At 39.7% G+C, this 19,107-nt stretch overlaps 2 protein-coding genes across 3 annotated transcripts in view; both read left to right on the forward strand.

Moving 5' to 3' along the window:
• Window positions 1-11,094, forward strand: part of ZFP91 (ZFP91 zinc finger protein, atypical E3 ubiquitin ligase) — a 30,641-nt gene extending 19,547 nt beyond the window's left edge. Inside the window, exons 4-11 of one of the 2 annotated variants that reach the window (XM_082476106.1) lie at window positions 143-179; window positions 554-658; window positions 1,549-1,683; window positions 2,465-2,515; window positions 2,939-3,017; window positions 4,387-4,501; window positions 6,719-6,818; window positions 7,182-11,094. In XM_082476106.1, coding sequence (XP_082332232.1) covers window positions 143-179; window positions 554-658; window positions 1,549-1,683; window positions 2,465-2,515; window positions 2,939-3,017; window positions 4,387-4,501; window positions 6,719-6,818; window positions 7,182-7,692 — 1,133 coding nt within the window. In that variant the 3' untranslated portion in view covers window positions 7,693-11,094. The remainder of the gene's footprint in view (window positions 1-142; window positions 180-553; window positions 659-1,548; window positions 1,684-2,464; window positions 2,516-2,938; window positions 3,018-4,386; window positions 4,502-6,718; window positions 6,819-7,181) is intronic. The other variant, XM_082476107.1, reaches the window with a different exon arrangement.
• A 133-nt stretch (window positions 11,095-11,227) lies between these two features.
• CNTF (ciliary neurotrophic factor) lies at window positions 11,228-18,391 on the forward strand. Its single transcript, XM_082476161.1, has 2 exons — window positions 11,228-12,936; window positions 14,195-18,391. Exons 1-2 carry the CDS (start codon window positions 12,823-12,825, stop codon window positions 14,681-14,683), a joined length of 603 nt encoding a protein of 200 aa, XP_082332287.1. The 5' UTR covers window positions 11,228-12,822; the 3' UTR covers window positions 14,684-18,391.
• The last annotated feature ends 716 nt before the right edge of the window (window positions 18,392-19,107 follow it).

Consider the following 19,107-nt stretch of genomic DNA (forward strand, 5'->3'; position numbering starts at 1 on the left):
GGAGGGATTCCTTTTTGACATTTTGCAGATAATTCTCCTTTTGTATAATTACCCTAGGCAGTAATTTGGTTTGAGTCTCTTGGCTGCAGAGAGAAAATATCTATACCTACATAGATAAAGTTTTGTTTTGGACTTTTTCTAGATGTTGCAGAAGAGCATCAGTCTCCAGGTGGCATTAGGTAAGAAACTTTTCATATTTCATATTTAAACCCTTGGGGACGTAGAACACAGTCAGTCATATCACATGACTCAGAAGTTGTTTGCTACTTGAAATAATAGTCAATTGTTTTTTAACTCGTAGTGTCACTGAGCCATCATTGCCTTGCCTTTATTTAATGAAGTGATAGCATGTCTAAGATTTATGTATTTTTTGTTCCAATTATTATTCTTTAGGATAAAGCAGCTAGATTGCAGTCCAACTACACCATAAGAATGAAAATCCTAGATAACTTACTGTAAATCTTCAGCTACCTCTAAATAAATTACTGAATAAAATCAAGTCAGATATAATTCGTATAGCTGGAATTTCTAATCTCTATTTGCTTCTTTTTAGCAGTGATGAGGAGGAAGAGGAGGAAGAAGAGATGTTGATCAGTGAAGAAGAAATACCATTCAAAGATGATCCAAGAGATGAGACCTACAAACCCCACTTAGAAAGGTATGTCTCAGATTTGTCAGTGAAAAATAAGTTAGGAAAGCATTGTTGCATGCTTTTATTTCACCTTGTTGCCAAACTAATGGATATGGACTTAATTTTAAATGAGTAATTAATTATGCACTTGTTTTGCAAATCTAACATTATCTTATTACTCCCTCATACAGCCCTCTCTTCCATTTATAGAACTTTGTTTTGATCATATTCAAATTATTATGATGTCTGCCTGTTTTATCTTAAGGTATCATGAATTGCCTGAATACTTAGAATTTTTTATTTTTGTTTCTCTTTACAGCTATAGTGAGATTTGATTCTAAGGCATTGTTAGCTTGCAGAGGGGGCGGGTCATCTCATAGGCTCTAAATATATGTATGATGTACATATGCGGAACAGCTGGCTGGAAACCACATTTCATGGACTGAGGAGCATAATTTTATTTTATTTTATTTTTTTAATTTTTTAAATTTTGCATTTATTCATTTTATATATTATGAACATATTCTTTTTTTTAAATTTATTTTATTTATTTATTTTTGGTTGTGTTGGGTCTTTGTTGCTGTGCGTGGGCTTTCTCTGGTTGTGGCGAGCAGGGGCTACTCTTCGTTACGGTGCACGGGCTTCTCAATGCGGTGGCTTCTCTTGTTGCGGAGCATGGGCTGTAGGTGTGTGGGCTTCAGTAGTTGCGGTGCTCGGGCTTAGTTGCTCCGCAGCACGTGAGATCTTCCCAGACCAGAATTGGCAGGCGATTCTTAACCACTGTGCCACCAGGGAAGCCTGAGGAGCATAATTTTATAATAAATCAATGATAACTCCTGGCTTTACCCTTTTGTCACAGTTGTCCTTGAAAGGGTCCTTTGCTGGATACCAGTGTTGAAATATATTTGTATTTTCAGGGAAACCCCAAAGCCACGGAGAAAATCAGGGAAGGTGAAAGAAGAGAAAGAGAAGAAAGAAATAAAAGTGGAAGTAGAGGTAGAGGTGAAAGAAGAAGAGAATGAAATTAGAGAAGATGAGGAGCCTCCTAGGAAGTGAGTAGGCAATTACTACTAAAAATGGAAATTTAACAGATTTTCAAGCCACTAGTGGAAAAAGGGTAGGAGTGTGAGGAATGATATTGACATATACATATTGCTGTCTCAAGCAGCTGACAGTTTCATTGGAAAGACTCTGCTCAAAAGCTTCAAAAGTTTAATTCAAAGCAATACTTAAGAGACGTTCAGTTGAGTGGGTAGGACAATAATAGCTATAGGGATGCCGAGGAGGTAGAGATAGCAAGAAAATGCGGCAAATATGGATCCTCAGAAGAGGGGCAAATAAAGCAAGTGATGTAATAACCTTGAGCAGGTGAAAATTTGGGCTAGCAATTATTTCCTGTTGCAGAAATAGCTTTTTTTAAGTTTGTAGGCTTTTGTCTCTATTGCAAGGAGAGTATAGTTTATATTCTTAGGGTTTTTAGATAATAGACGCGTTTATTCTACTTTTTAAATTGATTAAATATAAGTGATAGACTTTTCACTGAAACAAGTCTCCAAGTGGTAACCTTGAGGTTTATCCAAATCTTCCATAGAAATGTGTAGTTTATGAAAGGTATATATTTTAACTTGTGGTGCAGACTTATTTCTAAGTGAAATTGCTTCAGAGTGAAATTGTTTTTTGGTTTGCCAGATATGTCTTTGGCTTTATGTATTCTGGGTTATCCTTTGTTTCTGCCACCTGCTCTTTGGTCTTGAGTATATGTCCTCAGCTCTCCTTTACTATATAAGCTTCAATCTGGAATATGTGCACAGTTACTCTGCTCTTTAATTACAGGAGAGGAAGAAGGCGAAAAGATGACAAAAGTCCACGATTACCCAAAAGGAGGTGAGTAATTGATCCTCCTGCTGTGTTGTGCCTTCTTTCTGGTGGTGGGCGCTTCACTCACATGTTCAGCCCTCATGATTATCCTGTGGGAATGGCTAGTTAAGAATTTCACAAAAGCAACTTCATTAGTGTCCTTGATGCAGAGTTACTATGTTTTTATTTCCATTGCAGGATCTTAAAGTTTCTAAAAATTTTAACACTTCTTTGCCTTTTGGGGAGTTACTAGTTTGTTTTGTGCTCTTTTGTAAAAACTCTAAACATTTGGCAGTTTCTGGTTACCTCTAACATAAATTCTGTGCAAGCTATAAACTTAGAGATTTTAATTCTTCATACTGTAAAATAGCTATTCCCTATAGTCCAGTTGGCCACTGTGCAGACTGCCTCTTCTCTGTTGCTAACGTTTCTCCTACATATCGCTAATAGGAAAAAGCCTCCAATCCAGTATGTCCGGTGTGAGATGGAAGGATGTGGAACTGTTCTTGCTCACCCTCGCTATTTGCAGGTCAGTGAAGTTGTTAAATAAGGCAGCCTTGCAGGTTACGTTCCATTACTGGTTCTCATACTTCATGAGAGTTTACAGTTTGTGGACTTGTGTAGGCTTTATCATTAAATGTGTAATGTCAAGGAAAATCTTTTTGTAAACATCAAATTACTTCAGTTGAGTTTTTGTTGTTGTTGTTTTTTAAGTGATTTAGAACCTGAGCTTAAATATTTCCGTGGGATCTTGGAATATTCCAGTGTTTTTCATGGTGTAAATACTCCTGATACAAGAAATGATTGCGTAACAACACACCAAGACACAGTGGAACAGATTTTATTTTAATGTGTATTTTTAAAGAATAAAATTAGCAACTAAAACTAGTGACTTTTTGAATCCTATTTAGAATAAATTCTAAAATTTTTAGTTTTTAGGTTTCTTTTTTTTTTAAGTGAGCAGGGTTTTTAAAAATAATTTTATATAAATTGCTGTGCATTCTGCATGTTTTTAAAAATTTATTTTTTATTTTACTTTATTTTTGGCTGCTTTGGGTCTTTGTTGCTGCGTGTGAGTTTTCTCTAGTTGTGGCGAGCGGGGGCTACTCTTTGTTGCGGTTCGCGGGCTTCTCATTGCAGTGGCTTCTCTTGTTGCGGAGCACGGGCTGTAGGCGTGCGGGCTTCAGTAGTTGTGGCTCGCGGGCTCTAGAGCACAGGCTCAGTAGTTGTGGTGCATGGGCTTAGTTGCTCCGCGGTATGTGGGATCTTCCCAGACCAGAACTCGAACCCGTGTCCCCTGCATTGGCAGGCGGATTCTTAACCACTGCGCCACCAGGGAAGCCCCAGATTTTTTTTAATGAGTAAAGATACAGCTTGTATTTAGGTCTGGCAGAAAACATGAAGGTGAAATACTAATTACTACAGCTTAAGAAGTGTTTGATCTTTATTTAGCAGCAAGTATAACATAAGACTAAGGCCTTACTTTCTGATTCTGGTTCTACTATAATAAAGATAGCTACGCTTCTTTTGTCACGTACTATTTGCTGCACTAAGCACTGTACGATATATGATCTCTGTATTCCCACAACAACACTACAACACAGTTAATCATTATCTCCATTTTACGAATGAGAACTAGAGCTTGTAATATATGTAATGTAATATGTAAGTATTATATTCTAAGATCATGCTGCTAGTGAATGACAGACCCAGAATGGAATCACCGTCTATCGGTTTCTGTAGCCTATGTTTGTAATCATTTTATTATACTGCCTCCTGTTCATATACAGAGTATTTGGTTTTCCTTCAGCACTTTTGACTTAGCAAAGGAATGAGCTAAGCTAAGCTTTCTGGAATCCTTAATTTTTATCCCCCTTCACTTTCTTTTACTGTTCTAGCACCACATTAAATATCAGCATTTGCTGAAGAAGAAATACGTATGTCCCCATCCCTCCTGTGGACGACTCTTCAGGCTCCAGAAGCAACTTCTACGACATGCCAAACATCATACAGGTATTTTTTAAATAAAATGTTTATCAAGTAGCTAAATTCTCTGATTCAACATCACCAAGTTTGTTTTACAGCTAAGAAACCAGAGGCTGAACAACATTAGGTAACTTGCCCGTGGTCACACAGCTAGTTTTTAGCAGAACCGGGGTTTTCTAATTCTGCCTCAGGTAAATAGATACTTGTAGTAACTACCTGGGCTGAAAATGAGGAGTCTGTGGAGAAAGCGGGAGCGGCCAGGAGGCTGCTTATAGTGTATGTTGCCTACTGAGACGCTCCCGAGACGTCTGCTCCTCCTGGAGTCATGAAGGCTAGCTACTGAATTCACATGTAACCTCCTGTAGGAGCCGTTGACTCAAAAAGGGAAACAGAATGTCTTTGTAATACATGTTATGGAATGGATGCAGACATCATTCATTTTTATCCACTTGACAGTCTCAGTGCAGTGCAGCTCATAGGAACAAACTGGGCTGGGAATTAGTGGTAATTGAGCACATGCCAGACACTTGAGTATTTATTATATGTTATATTCTTAATAATCCTTAGAGGGTAAGACTAGGAGTTCCAGTAGCAGAGATTTCATGTCTCTTGCACAAGGTCATATGGTCAGTGTCATATATATACCCTTTCCATCATTTACTAAATGTGTGACTTAGGAACGTTACTTAATTTCTTCTCTCTTTTCCTCATTTGTAAAATAAAGCTAATAATGTTACCGATAACACTGAGTTATTACAAGGATGAAATGAGATAACCTTTAAAGTGCTGTTTACTGCACAGGGCCGGGCACCTGATAGCACCACGATTTAAACTCAGGTCTTAATCACTCCAAAGTCTACTGTCTTTGCATTACACTATGTTTCTTCAGAGAGTATGCTGTCTCCACTGTTTCTTGGTAGAAGCTGCCATTTCTCCACTCCTTCTCCCTGCTACACTGTTTTATCCTATAGAAAAGTAATTTCTGACAACCAGTTTAGACTGTTCTAGTTAAATATTACAAGCCTACTATGACAAACAGTGTTTTAGAAAATCAGTCCATTCTAGATATTTATATTTGGTTGATACAGTTTTATGATGTCAGTGTTAGAGAGTTTTCCTTTTCCAAATTAGTGTTTACTGGCTCCCTTTGAAAATATAATGTATTTAAGCAAATGGAATGCCCCACATGGGTTTGTCATGCGACTGTGGAGCTAGAAAAGTGGACAAGACCTGAGAGATACTAAGAAATTGTCCCTGAGTTAGAAGTATGCATTTTTAGACCCTACCACTCATTATGTAGAACATAGACCAGCAAACATTGGCATCACTTTAGCTCCATTTAGAGATGGAGAATCTCAGGCCTTGCCTTAGACCAACTGAATCAGCATCTGCATCTAATAAGATCCCCAGGTGAGTCCTTAGTACATTCAAGTTTGAGAAAAACTTGACTCTTCTCCCACACTTGGTTTTAGAACTGTTTGGGATGGAATGTAAGATTAAATTGGATACTGTTTGCCTTTTAACTTATCCTTGTGTTTTCACTGTGACTGTTTCTAGTAATTTTTAAGTAAAAGGCATAGAAGATGGGTAGTGGCCATTTATTCAGCAAATGTATGTTGAGCATCTGTTTGTCCACTTTCTCCCCAGCCACTTGATAGAGAAGAAATTAAGTCCAGTGTTCCTTTGCCCCATAGAATTTTTGAGAGAAGTTTAAATTGTTTATCTTGGGTAACTTTTTAAAAAATCTGAAATAGAAGATATGAGTAGCACTTTATATGTGGGTCACTTTTCTTTAGGGAATGCCAAATTCATTTGTTGTTGTTGAATGCCAGATTCTTTATATGTAAGCATTCAGCTTTCACAGTCTGTGAAAAAAGCTGTTTTAAGAATAAAAGCTATGTAAAATGTAGTTGTTTACTTGCTAACCAATTTATCCAAGGTCTGGATTACTGGTAAAGTTGAGATTAGGATTCCAGTTCTCATATTTCTGTCTAGCTGTGTTTTTTATTTTTGTTTTTTAAAATAGGTTCGTATGCTACTGAATGAATGGACTAAAAAGATATAAAAATGATATTATTTACTTTTAAGTTTTGTTTATACAAAGTGCTTATGCATTAAAAACAGTATTGCTTTTCCTCTAAATTCACCTGCCTGGTCATCTGCTTACTTGTTGTAAGCTAGGAAAAAATACTTAAGAGGGATTCTAAATGGAACACTGAATAACCACATTATTTTTCTTCTTAGATCAAAGAGATTATATCTGTGAATACTGTGCTCGAGCCTTCAAGAGTTCCCACAATCTGGCAGTGCACCGGATGATTCACACTGGCGAGAAGCCATTACAGTGAGTACTTATTTACTGGTGAACATCTGGGGTCTAAGTGCATATACCCCACTTGAGGGTTAGACCCTTTACAAACATTTCAGCTGGCATTGCTATTTTACTTTTACCAAATTAAAGAGTGGGTATTGATTAAGGGAGCTACTTAGTCACGTTTTTCTTTTGTTTTCCTCTTTTTCAAACAAACAGAAAGGAGAAAAAATCAGATTAGTTTTCTATCTATTAACTTTTCCTAATCTTTCACAAGAAGTATATATTACTGACTGTCACTTATAAATGTGACCTCTAAATTCTCACCCTGACCCTAAATGAGAGGTCTCTTTATTTCTCTATTTGATCAGCCATTTCCTTTTTCACTCTCCTTAGATGCGAGATCTGTGGATTTACTTGTCGGCAAAAGGCATCCCTTAATTGGCACATGAAGAAGCATGATGCAGACTCCTTCTACCAGTTTTCTTGCAATATCTGTGGCAAAAAATTTGAGAAGAAGGACAGCGTAGTGGCTCACAAAGCAAAAAGCCACCCTGAGGTGCTGATTGCCGAAGCTCTGGCTGCCAATGCAGGCGCCCTCATCACCAGCACAGATATCTTGGGCACTAATCCAGAGTCCCTGACACAACCTGCAGATGGTCAGGGTCTTCCTCTTCTTCCTGAGCCCTTGGGAAACTCCACCTCTGGAGAGTGCCTCCTGCTAGAAGCTGAAGGGATGTCAAAGTCATACTGTAGTGGGACGGAACGGGTGAGCCTGATGGCTGATGGGAAGATCTTTGTGGGAAGTGGCAGCAGTGGGGGCACTGAAGGGCTGGTCATGAACTCGGATATACTCGGTGCTACCACAGAGGTTCTGATTGAAGATTCAGACTCTACTGGACCTTAGAGGAAGGGAAGACTTTGGGCACTGGGACAGCTAAGACTTTGTATTTAAAAGACAAAAAGGACAAAAAAAAAAAATTTAAAGCATTTAAAATCTAGTAAAATAACTGAAGGGCCTGCTCTTTCCATTGTGGATCACAGCACACAAACACACACACACACCCTCTTCTCCCTCTGTTGTCCCCTTTATAAAGTTGATGTTGCCTTTACCAGAAAGCTAGACAAAGAAGCAGCAGCAGCTCTTAAAGTAACGGTTATTCTTATACTCAGTTCCATCCAGGCAGACTTCCTGCTCATCAGCAGATCCCCCTTTTCAGCCTGTAACTCTGATGTGCTATGGATCAGCTTTTAACTCTTAATAATATATTAATACTCTCTAAACCCCTTCTCTTCCTTTACTGCTTCCCTGTGGTTCTGGCTTCTATCCTCTGCAGCACATGTATCTTCAAAGTATCATGTAATTCTAATCTCTGGAGGCTGGCAGCTTGACTTGGCACTTTAGGGCCCCTTAGCAGGGTGAGCTGTTAAAACAGCACACACCTCTCACCCCTTTCCCTCCATTCCCCCTGGGTTTAGGGAAGGAAGGATACACGGGGACCACCTCCTGCCTCTTCACCTCACCGCCTTCCTCAGTCCCCCTCCCAGCACCTCCATAAGGTTCTCAGTGCTGCTCACTTGCTTTGCAAGCAGGCTCCCAACAGGGAGGGAGCTACCGTCTACATGGTCTCTCTGACCATGCGACAGGGTTCTGTATCAGTGAGACAGTGAGAAAAGTCCCAGACTAGTGGCAGAAATTTGCACTTTGAACATGTGTGTTTTTGTGTTGTGGAACCTGAGATTCCTTATTTATTAACAAAGTCTGATTTTTTTTTTTTTTTTTTTTGTCTTTGTTGCTATATTTTCTGGGGCTGGGAGAGATTAGATTATTCTGACATGGGGTCCTGAGAGATTAGATTATTCTGACATGGGGTCCTTTGCATAAGAGGTACTTGTAGAAGGCAAGATATAGGGTTGAAGAAGCACAGCCAGCCTCTAAAATCATAGCTCTCTAGTGGCCTTTAAAGAAAGCTGGTCCTCAGCACTAACAAAATCACTACAGTAGCCTAGTGCTTTTCCAGAAACCTCTTTAGGGAAGGATGTTAGGTTTGTGGTAATTTAGTGGTCTGAGTTTTTAGAGCATCGAGATTTAGGAATTTTGAGGGGGTGAGGAAGGTTGTTCAGGGTCTGAATTACAGATAAAAGGTTTTCTCTTGTGAATTTGTTGATTTTCTTTTTTGTCCCCATCATTTCGTTATACAGACCTCCCTGTTATCCCAGCTCTGGCCCCTTGCTTTGCTTTTCCTTTTGCTTTTGCTTTGCTTTGCTTTGCTTTATCATTGGTTCATTCCAGCTCCCAATTAGTGAAGGACACTGCCATCAGTGAAGGAATAGTCTGAGTCATACAGTTGTAAGTAAAAGAAAATTGCTCTGTTTTGTTTCCCTTTTAATAACACTTCAGAAGAAGAAAGGCTTCAACAAAGTTAATAATCTGTATAATGCTTTGGCTTTCACCTGAAATTGTAGGAATGATCATTTCCCTCGAGGTAGGGATTTTCATGGGGTGGATTACTTACTACTGTCCATGGGAGAGACAGTTTTGTACAACTTCATAACTTCCAGAAGACTAAAAACCTATTTTGGCTCATTTTTAGAGAATTAGAAGGGCAGTCTATCCTACGTACCTCAGAAACTGGAATTAAAGGCTTGCCCTATTCATTGTTTGTCAGAAATGTATGATGGCTGTTGGAAAGAATGAAGTTTTGCTGAGAACAAAATAAGGAACAGCTTGTTTTTTCACAAACACTAAAATTACAAAGTTTATCAGTTTTCTCTTTTGATTTCTTTTTTCCCAAAAAGAAGGGTAACAAAACCTCATCTCTGAAAGAGTCTTACTTTGCACCCACTAGTGTCAGTGGTTGGGATGCCAGGGAACAGGGAGTGAAACACCTGCAGTGAACAGTCTTAAATGTACTGTTGTTTCTTTTCGGTGTTGCAGATTTGCCATCCCCTTCAGTGTGAGGGTAGAAAATAGAATAAGGTTAGAAGGGCTATAGAGTATGCTTTCCTGCCCACAGTAAGGATTTGGAGTTGACTTTGGTATGTTGAGTAAATTTGAAAATATTGTAAGATTGACTGGATGGGTCTACAACAAAGTTGTTCCACTCCCGTATTAAGTCCATTTTGTGCTGTTTCACTAGCTAGCATCTATACCCCACCTTACTTTTTGTCTTCGTCACATTTATCTTATCCTTTGTCTCCATAAATTACATTTGCGGTTGTTAGTCATCAGATGTTTTAGCCACCTACACAAAAGCAAACTGCATTTAAAAAAAAACTTTATGAGATAGAGGGAAAATATATTCTTCCCTGTATCACACTCCTCCCCACCAAAAGCAGCTAGTTAGTTCCCATAATTAGAAACTTTCTCCTTTCTCCCTTTTTTACTCATCTTCATTTGCCTGTAATTTGCTTCAGTAAATTATTATAGCAGTTTGCGATAAATTTTAAAATATTTTTCATGGACTTAAGATTTTTTCCTTTTGAGAAAAGGGGTGCTAGCAAAGTAAAGAGTTGGTTAAAGTAAACTATCTTATACTAGATTCTTTTCCCTTTTCCTTTCTGCTCCTCATACGTTTACTTCATTGTCCTTCTAAAGAACTCAATCTTAAAATTCTACATTTCGTACTCTTAATCAAATTCTGCTACCTTTTTAATGACTCTTCCCACAGCATATTCTCCATCTTGAATTAGCAATTCTAAATTCTGAAAATGTACTTGATACAAATATTATTTCTACAAGATATAGAAATACCTCTTGTAGAAATACATCTTTCCCCTTGTTTGTGGTTGCCCAGGGTTATTTTGCAAAATTGAGACTTAGTATGCTTCAGAGAATTTAGATAAACACTGGCCAAGATTACTGGGAGTAAAAAATAGATACATTGAGGTATGGAAAAGCATTCACATAGAGCACTTGAACTTCCTTAGAACCTGTTAGGAGAAAAAAATATAAAGAGTGTACTAAACCTAACTAAGGTTATGACAGTCTGGCTGTTCGAAGCACCATTTTTCCCTCCTGTCTTTTTCCCACTTTCCAGTGTACTCAAGAAAATTGAAAAATTGTAATGAATCAGTTTAAAATATTTTATTTCCTAGAAGCCTTTTTTGCCTGTTGTAATATGCAGGACCCTTCTCCTTTGATGGGAGAGACAGGTAGTTACCTGAATCTAGGTTGAAAAGGTTATGTAAAAAGAAATTATAATAAAAGGGATACTCTGCTTTTCAAATCCTTGTTTTCTCTTAATCTAGGTAAGGCATATCCAAAATAAATATGTAAAGAAGAAAAATAAAAGTTGTCTTCTTGGAAGCAACTGGTCTTCCTTGGTTGTACTGAGTTACAGTTATCCTGGGGTGAAATAATTGCTGCTGCCAAATAAGAAAAACAAGTTGCCCTCAGGGCAGGTTTTATGTGGCAGATACTGTTGTTTGCTCTTGTTGAGAATCAGGTAGTTAACTTTTGACTTAGTTCAGTTCTTGATTTCTAATGCTGAGATGCCATATGATTCTATGATCATTTGACAAAGTTGGAAATCCTTTCCATGTTTCAACCTTAGGAAAGGTGGATTCTAAATCTAGTAAAGAGAACGTTAAGGAAGCTGTGGGGTTACTTTTGCTCTGATGATGACAAAACCCTGATAGCATTTAATATCAGTGCTTCTTCACAAAACTCAATGTCCATACAAATACAAAGTTAAAAAAAAAAAAAAGAATCCTCCTACCTTCTTAAAAAGCCTACTGTGACAGCCACCCTGGCCTCATTTCTTTCTCCCCTATGTCCCTCGATTATTGTTTATGTATGGAAATTTCCCCGAGAAGGCATGTGTTTCAATTCAGAGGGAATGTCCATGATACAAAATAGTGAAAACTGATTCGTTTGGGGATGAAACTTGTAACTCTTACCCAATTGGCATCATCCTCTAACCTACAGAGTTAAATGCAATAGAACAACTCGCCAAGTGCTTTTAAACTCTGCCTTCATTTCACAGTCCAGCTCATGCTCTTGTTTTGTTAAGAAGCAATGTGGTATGACTGGGATAAGGAAGAAGAAGAAAAGCATGTTGTCACTTGAGTGAGACTGCCTCAGAAATGTTACCAAGTCAGGGTTGGGTGTTTCCTGTCCTTTGGAAGAGAACAGGCCTAAACAGTACCTTCCTCATCCTGTAGCTACAAGGAAGGCACCATGATTGAGGTTACAGATGCTTCCTTAGCTGATTTTTAATCGAATGTAAATTTAACTTTACTCAGCAAAAGGATGGGAGTGAAAAAATGCTGTATTTTTACAGGATCTATTTCATGTAAACTTTGTGTCTTGGAACAAAATATGAACTACCTAAAGAATGATATTGGAAACTCAGTGGGAGAAACAGTTCTAGAATCAAAGACCTATATTTAAATTTTGAACCTAGTTATTGGATTTTGTGCACATTATTTAATTTCTTTAAGCCTCCATTTCTTACGTAAAATGAGGAAACTATCTTGTAGAATTATTCTAAAGATCAAATAAAGGCTTTAAAGCCGTGAGCAGTGTCTGGCCTAGGGTAGATGCTTAATGAATGGCAGCTATATCAATAATAATAACTTAATATTATTGAATAGTTTACCAGGCCAAGAAAGAAAAGGACATGGGGAGCACAGGGAGGGTGATAATAAAATGAACTGATTATATGTGTATATAAATAGATTCCATCAGGCAGGGGTGTCATGAGGATCAGTGTGATAATGACCTTGTCGCCAAGTGCAAAAGCAAAACAATGACACGAAAACAAGTCCACTAGGCCCTGAGTGGAGGAGAGAGTTGGAGGCAGACGCTGCAGGACAGAAAGCTGAGTGAAAAGGGGCCTTTGATTCCACAGGCGCAGAAATCCACAGCCAGGAATTTGCTGCCACCTCTGAGTCAGGCGGGGGGGTGGGTGCCGAATTCCATTAGTAGGGAAATGCCCAGTGGATTTAGCCCGAGAGTCACATTTCTTATTTGGACCAGTATAGACAGAAACAAACCCAGCTCACTTGTTTCCTGGGACGGTTGAGTTAGGGGATGGCTTTCACAGAGCATTCACCGCTGACCGCTCACCGCCGGGACCTCTGTAGCCGCTCTGTCTGGCTAGCAAGGAAGATACGTTCCGACCTGACTGCTCTTATGGAATCTTATGTAAGTTGCCTATTTTGCTGTCGTCTATTTTCACTTCATCTCTTCTGATCCAGCCCTTTACCATCATGTTCCAGGCCCGTTATCAGTTACGAAAGCCCTAATCATATAGTCATTTATATATTGGGCACCTGTCATTTGACATGGCCCCTTCCCTTAAGGAAAGTCATATGACCTTACTTTCTTTCTCTAGGCTATTCAGGAGACATGTTGTTCCTTGAATAGGAAAATATACATGGGGTTCTATGTAGAATTGGCTTTATGTCCTGGAGGCTGTTCCTAATTTGATTGCCTGTCTGAATTCTGCCAGAATAGATTAACCATGAGGCCTCTAAGCTTGGGTTCTTCACGTACATTGTTGTGATTTTTTGAGCTTATAAACGAAAGATGGAGTTAGGTTTCTAGGATTGGGAGAAGAACAGTATAAAGCCACCAGTTTCTCCTATTACATTATTAGCCACCCTATACAATCAAAAGTGTTCCTCTGTCTAAATAGAAAGGTCACCTACACTATCAAAAAAGTCTTCTAGAAGAATCACTGGGGACCTGGGGAAGTGTCCGATTCTTAGGGAGCTAACCATGGATCTCAGGTTTTCTGATAGAGGAAGATCCCCCTCGGTCTTCATCTAAGGCCTGCTGTGGAAACACTCCAGGCCCCCGTGGAGAGTTCTGAATTTAGGTTCTCTGAGAATTGGTTTATCTTCATAAAACTCCAGCAGTCAGAAATCAGATTCTTTGAAATACCAATTTTTAAAAAAATAATTGCCATTGACTCCTCTAATAAAGGATTGTCCTCACCATTGACAGTGAGCGATGGAGAGGGCTGTTAGAAAAATTCTACGATGCCTATATTTTAGAGCTTAGGTGTGGCCAGTGTCTTCAGGTATATTTAAATTACTTAAACTCCAGTATGATTATAATACTCCAGTTGCCAGGAGGGAATGTCAAGTGGGAAGGAAAAATTATTCTAGACCAGTCAGTGAGTAGTTTTCAACCTTTGGAACCTAGTGAAAGCTGCAGATTCTCCCAAGAAAAATGAACAGGTAGTCAAAGCAGTATGTATAATTTCTGGGAGAATAGGATCTTCCTAAAGTCAGTCAAGGTTCCCAAATGAAGAGTTCCTCATCTAGACTCTTTATTTTCTTTACAATTTGGATCCTTGACCAGGGAAGTGAATAAGATTGTGTATGAGATTTAGAGATTAAGTGAGAATGGTGGAGTGATTACAGAAGATGTGAAGTTTTTCTGTATCCTTGACCAGGTGAAGCGTCAAGGTCTGAACGAGAACATAAACCTGGACTCTGTGCGTGGTGTGCCAGTGGCAAGCACTGATCGGTGGAGTGAGCTTAGTGAGGCAGAGCGACTCCAAGAGAACCTCCAAGCTTATCGTACCTTCCACGTTATGTTGGCCAGACTGTTAGAAGACCAACGGGCGCATTTTACTCCGGCTGAAGATGACTTCCATCAAGCAATACATACCATTCTCCTCCAAGTCGCTGCCTTTGCTTACCAGCTGGAAGAATTAATGGTGCTCCTGGAACACAAGATCCCTTCCAGTGAGGCTGATGGGATGCCCCTTATTGTTGGAGATGGCGGTCTCTTTGAGAAGAAGCTGTGGGGCCTAAAGGTGCTGCAAGAGCTTTCACAGTGGACAGTGAGGTCCGTCCGTGACCTTCGAGTCATTTCATCTTGTCAAACTGGGATCCCAGGACATGGGAGCCATTATACTGCTAAGGACAAGAAAATGTAGCAGTTACCCCTCCCTCTCTCTTACCTGCTTTCTCCTCTAATGGAATATATATAGTTTTCTGAGGCCTCACTTTCCCATTCTTATTTTTGAAAACCTTTAAAACCACAGGCATTTTCATCAGCTAGGGTTGGAGACCTGGACAAATGGGCATACAGGTTTAGTCTGGGGGGGAGGGATGTGTGAGAGAGAGAGAGAGTGTGTGTGTGTGTGTGTGTGTGTGTGTTGGGGCCATACGGGAGTGGGGGCAGGGACAACATCCTTCCACCTCAGTGCTGTGATCTTTCCTACCCACTAAATAACCTTTACAGGCATTTAACAGCCTCACATATACTTTTAATTTTAGTCCTGGATGACTCTTCTGAGAAGACTGAAATAGTGAATTAAAAATCATGGACTCTAGTCAATTCAAACTCTTGGATAATAACAGTAACTAACATTTATTGAGTATCTACTATATTGAAGCAATATGCCAGGAGTTTTATGTATATCATAATTTTCACAACCCTGCTGAGGGAGGTGGTGTTATTTCCATTCGGCAGTTGAGAAAACAGGCTCACAGAAATTTATAACTCGTTCAAGGTTACCCATCTAGCAAATGGCACACGGAGTTTGAACCCAGATCTTTCTCATTCCAAAGCCTAGTGCCCTTCACTTTAAAGGCCTGATTATGAACCTCTATCACTGTACCTCTTTGCTACAGAGGGTTGGAAAATGTATCCATGTCATCTATCCCCAGCACTGAAAAAGCAACCCCCAACTATGTCCTGATGGTGTTAAAGGCAGTACTTGTTGCCCATATTTGGCAAAGAAGAGAGCAGTGGAGATCTTAAGATTAGTCCACCAAACTTTTGAACTTTGGAAGCTGGGAGTGTGCAGTCATACAGCTTGCTTTCAAGTATCCACTAACGTTCTTGAGTTTGGGGTTGGGGACAGCTTATACTCGGTTACCTCACATTTACTGTAATCAGCAATGCGGTGGTACAGGCGCCGTAACCTGGGCATTCATGGACAATGGGTAGAATACTGCTCAGGTTAAAAAGTCACAGAACTCCTGCACCAGACAGTCTCTGGGCTTAGTCATGAGCAGAGAATGAGGCCCACTCTGTTCCCAGTGGGAATGCCAGCGATTCTGAAACAATATAGAGCAAAGCCTCCATACTTCAGAACAAAGGGCACAGTTCTGCATTTAATGTTCTTGAGAGAAACGGTATGAAAACACCAACTAGTAAATGTGGGCATTAATGTAAAAGGTCATTTACAGTCAGGCCTATGAACTAGTGGTGCAAGTGGGAATCCAGAAGTTCTCAGGTGTGTCATTTATTTCACCAATTCAAAGTCAAGATCTTGGGTTGGGGGCCCAAATCAATTTGGTGCACTTATTTGAGGCTTCTATATATTTTTTAATGTATACTTTTTTTTTAAGGAATTCCTTTATTTTTTTTAATTTTTTTAATTTATTTATTTTTGGCTGTGTTGGGTCTTCGTTTCTGTGCGAGGGCTTTCTCTCTAGTTGCGGCAAGTGGGGGCCACTCTTCATCGCGGTGCGCGGGCCTCTCACTATCGCGGCCTCTCGTTGCGAAGCACAAGCTCCAGACGCGCAGGCTCAGTAGTTGTGGCTCACGGGCCTAGTTGCTCCGCGGCATGTGGGATCTTCCCAGACTAGGGCTCGAACCCGTGTCCCCCTGCATTGGCAGGCAGATTCTCAACCACTGCGCCACCAGGGAAGCCCCCAGGCTTCTATATTCTTAAAAGGACCATGAGTCAGGGGGCTAGCTGCCATAGCTTGTGTCCTTTCCTACATGGGTTTATGTCCAAAACTCCATGAAGTCAATATTCTGAGAGGGCTCTGGGTGAGGCACGGTGGCAATACAGGGGAGGTCAGGCCCTGCTCCCCAGGATGCATCTGTGGAAACGGTTGTAGGCATACAGGAGATCAATACTATTGATAGACCTGAATCGTGAGATGGGTTTAAGCGGTATGGAGTTGAAGGAGATCCGTGAGAGCCAGAAATCGCTTCCTGGAGGAGGGAGGAGTTCAGTTGTGTCTCAGAGTTTGGCTGAGTACCAAACAAAGAGAAAAGTCATGAGGGGAGAAATAGAGAAGAGTTGCCCAGTTAGAAGAAAATGAGGCAATAATAAACATTTGGGTCCACTACCACTAGAAGTTTATCATTTTGTTTGTAATTTTGGTAATGGTATAAAATTTTGCAGCGAATGCATAGAGGCTTATTTCATTCGAGCTTTTCCTTGTTTAAGTTGTTTCTTGTGCTTAAGAGCAGTATTTTGATTGGTAAAATACTTGCTTATTAATGTGAAGCTCTTAGGTTTACCTGTATAGTACTTTAGGTTTTTTTATTTAATGAAGAAAGGCGTGACTCAAATTTCTTTTTTTTTAAATAAGTTTATTATATTTATTTTATTTTTTGGCCGCGTTGTGTCTTCGTTGTGGTGCATGGCTTCTCACTGCGGTGGCTTCTCCTGTTGTGGAGCATGGGCTCTAGGCGCGCGGGCTTCAGTAGTTGTGGCGCACGGGCTTAGTTGCTCCGTGGCATGTGGGATCTTAGCCATAATAACAAAGACATAAACGTGTGGCTCTGAGTTTGTAGACTTTGCATCATGCTTATCTAAAATGGATGAAACAAACTGAATAAGGGACTGACAATAGGCCATATACATATAACTCTATATATTAATAAGGTCTTAAAAGGCATAAATTTAGTTCCCAGCCCCTAACTCTTATTTCATAAAGGGGGTTCCTTCTATCCCACTCCCTCCAGAAAAGTCCTCTCTATGGGGAGAGATTCAGTTCTCCTGAATCTGTCAAGGAATTGTATCTATGAGAGTTGATAAATACTTCATGCATTGATTTACGAGGATAATTTGGAAAAGACTTGCAAATTAGCACAAACTGAAAGTCCAAGCGTGGAATAAAATTGACTTTGAGACAATCAGGTTTTGAGGGAAGTGAGAATTTTAATAAAAATGGAAAGTGTAAGGTCATAGTCCTGGAATTGCTGTTATTTCAGGCTGCTGTGGATGAAAGCCCAATGGATGACTCACTGTTGTGACCGCTGGTCAGGGAGGGAGAGGACAAGTAAATATTTGGGGGAGACATATCTGACAAGTCGTTTAGAATGACTTCTGTTTGTGAATCCTCAACTCCTCATGAAGTAGCTGAGCAACTTCTCCTATTGAGTAAAGTAGAAATGCAGGACGCAGAGGGGCCTCCAGCAGAATGAGAAAGGGATTGGTGAAGAGGAAAAGGAAAACAAAAAAAAAGTTTTTGGATATCACTTGAATTGATTTATCTGTGTGTGAGTGTGTGTGTGTGTGTTACCAACAATGTTTAGGCCAGGGCATTTACAAAGGCTGGTTTGTCCTCCTGCCTCATCCTACCTCAGCTTCAAGCATCAGACCCAAGAATGAACCTTCTGAATGTTGGTACATTTGAAAAGTGAAAATGATAAAAATGTCATTGTTTCATTCAAAAGCTTCTATAGAGCTCTAAGGTCTACAGAAAAAGATGGAGTAAAAATATAATTTGATCTTTTGATGAAATATGTGTGGGGTGTGAGATAAGAAAATCCATGTGCATGTGATTCTTTATATAATACATTACTTTGATCGGTCTGTTTTTGGCAGATAGATGCAAGAATGAAAGAATGAAGGATTCAGTAATGGCTAACAATAAAGATTTTGCCTCAGCAAGACCACGAGTTGCTTCTTTTATTTCTGTATCTAGATGAATAAGGGGAATTTCAAGTGATTTCAACACTGGATGAAATGTAATCCTCCCAGCCAGGGCCAGGCTCACTCAAGCGTGCTAGGTAAATCTCCATGATGCCAGGCCACTGGCATCAACTCCCAAGGCCGGTCAGCCTCAAAAAGGTAGATTCCCCCTACATTTATCAGCTGGCCTGTAGATGAGGAAGATTTCCTTTTATATGGTTTAATTTCAAGTATTTGAACCCTAATCAAGCCTTTGAAACAGAAGGATTCTTACTAGCCTGTTTCTAGTCAGTTTGAAGGCAGAAAATAAGTTGAGGTAAATACACAGGAGAAAATATAAAACATGGCTAAGAGTATTTTTATCCACATGTTCAAAGTCGTATGAAAGGAAATACTGCATTTACTTACTATGTCAGACAGCTCTACCCTGTCTTATGTCATTTGCTCCTCTTTCACAAACAAGGGAAATGAGAATGAGTGTTAACTTGTCCACAGTCCCTCCTCTAGTATATGACAGATTTGGAGAGTTCTGGCTCCAAGGCTCATTCCACTATAGCCAGCTGCCACGGTACACCTAGCAATCGAGATCATCTTAGACTGAAATCCATTCTCCATCTCTGTAATTCACTTTTCTTGGATAAAGCCAGCTACAGACTTGTACAGAATCACTCTCTGTCACAAACCCTATTATGTTT

This window comes from Balaenoptera physalus (assembly GCF_965194825.1).
Source record: "Balaenoptera physalus genome assembly, chromosome: 10".
NCBI classification, from domain to species: domain Eukaryota; kingdom Metazoa; phylum Chordata; class Mammalia; order Artiodactyla; family Balaenopteridae; genus Balaenoptera; species Balaenoptera physalus.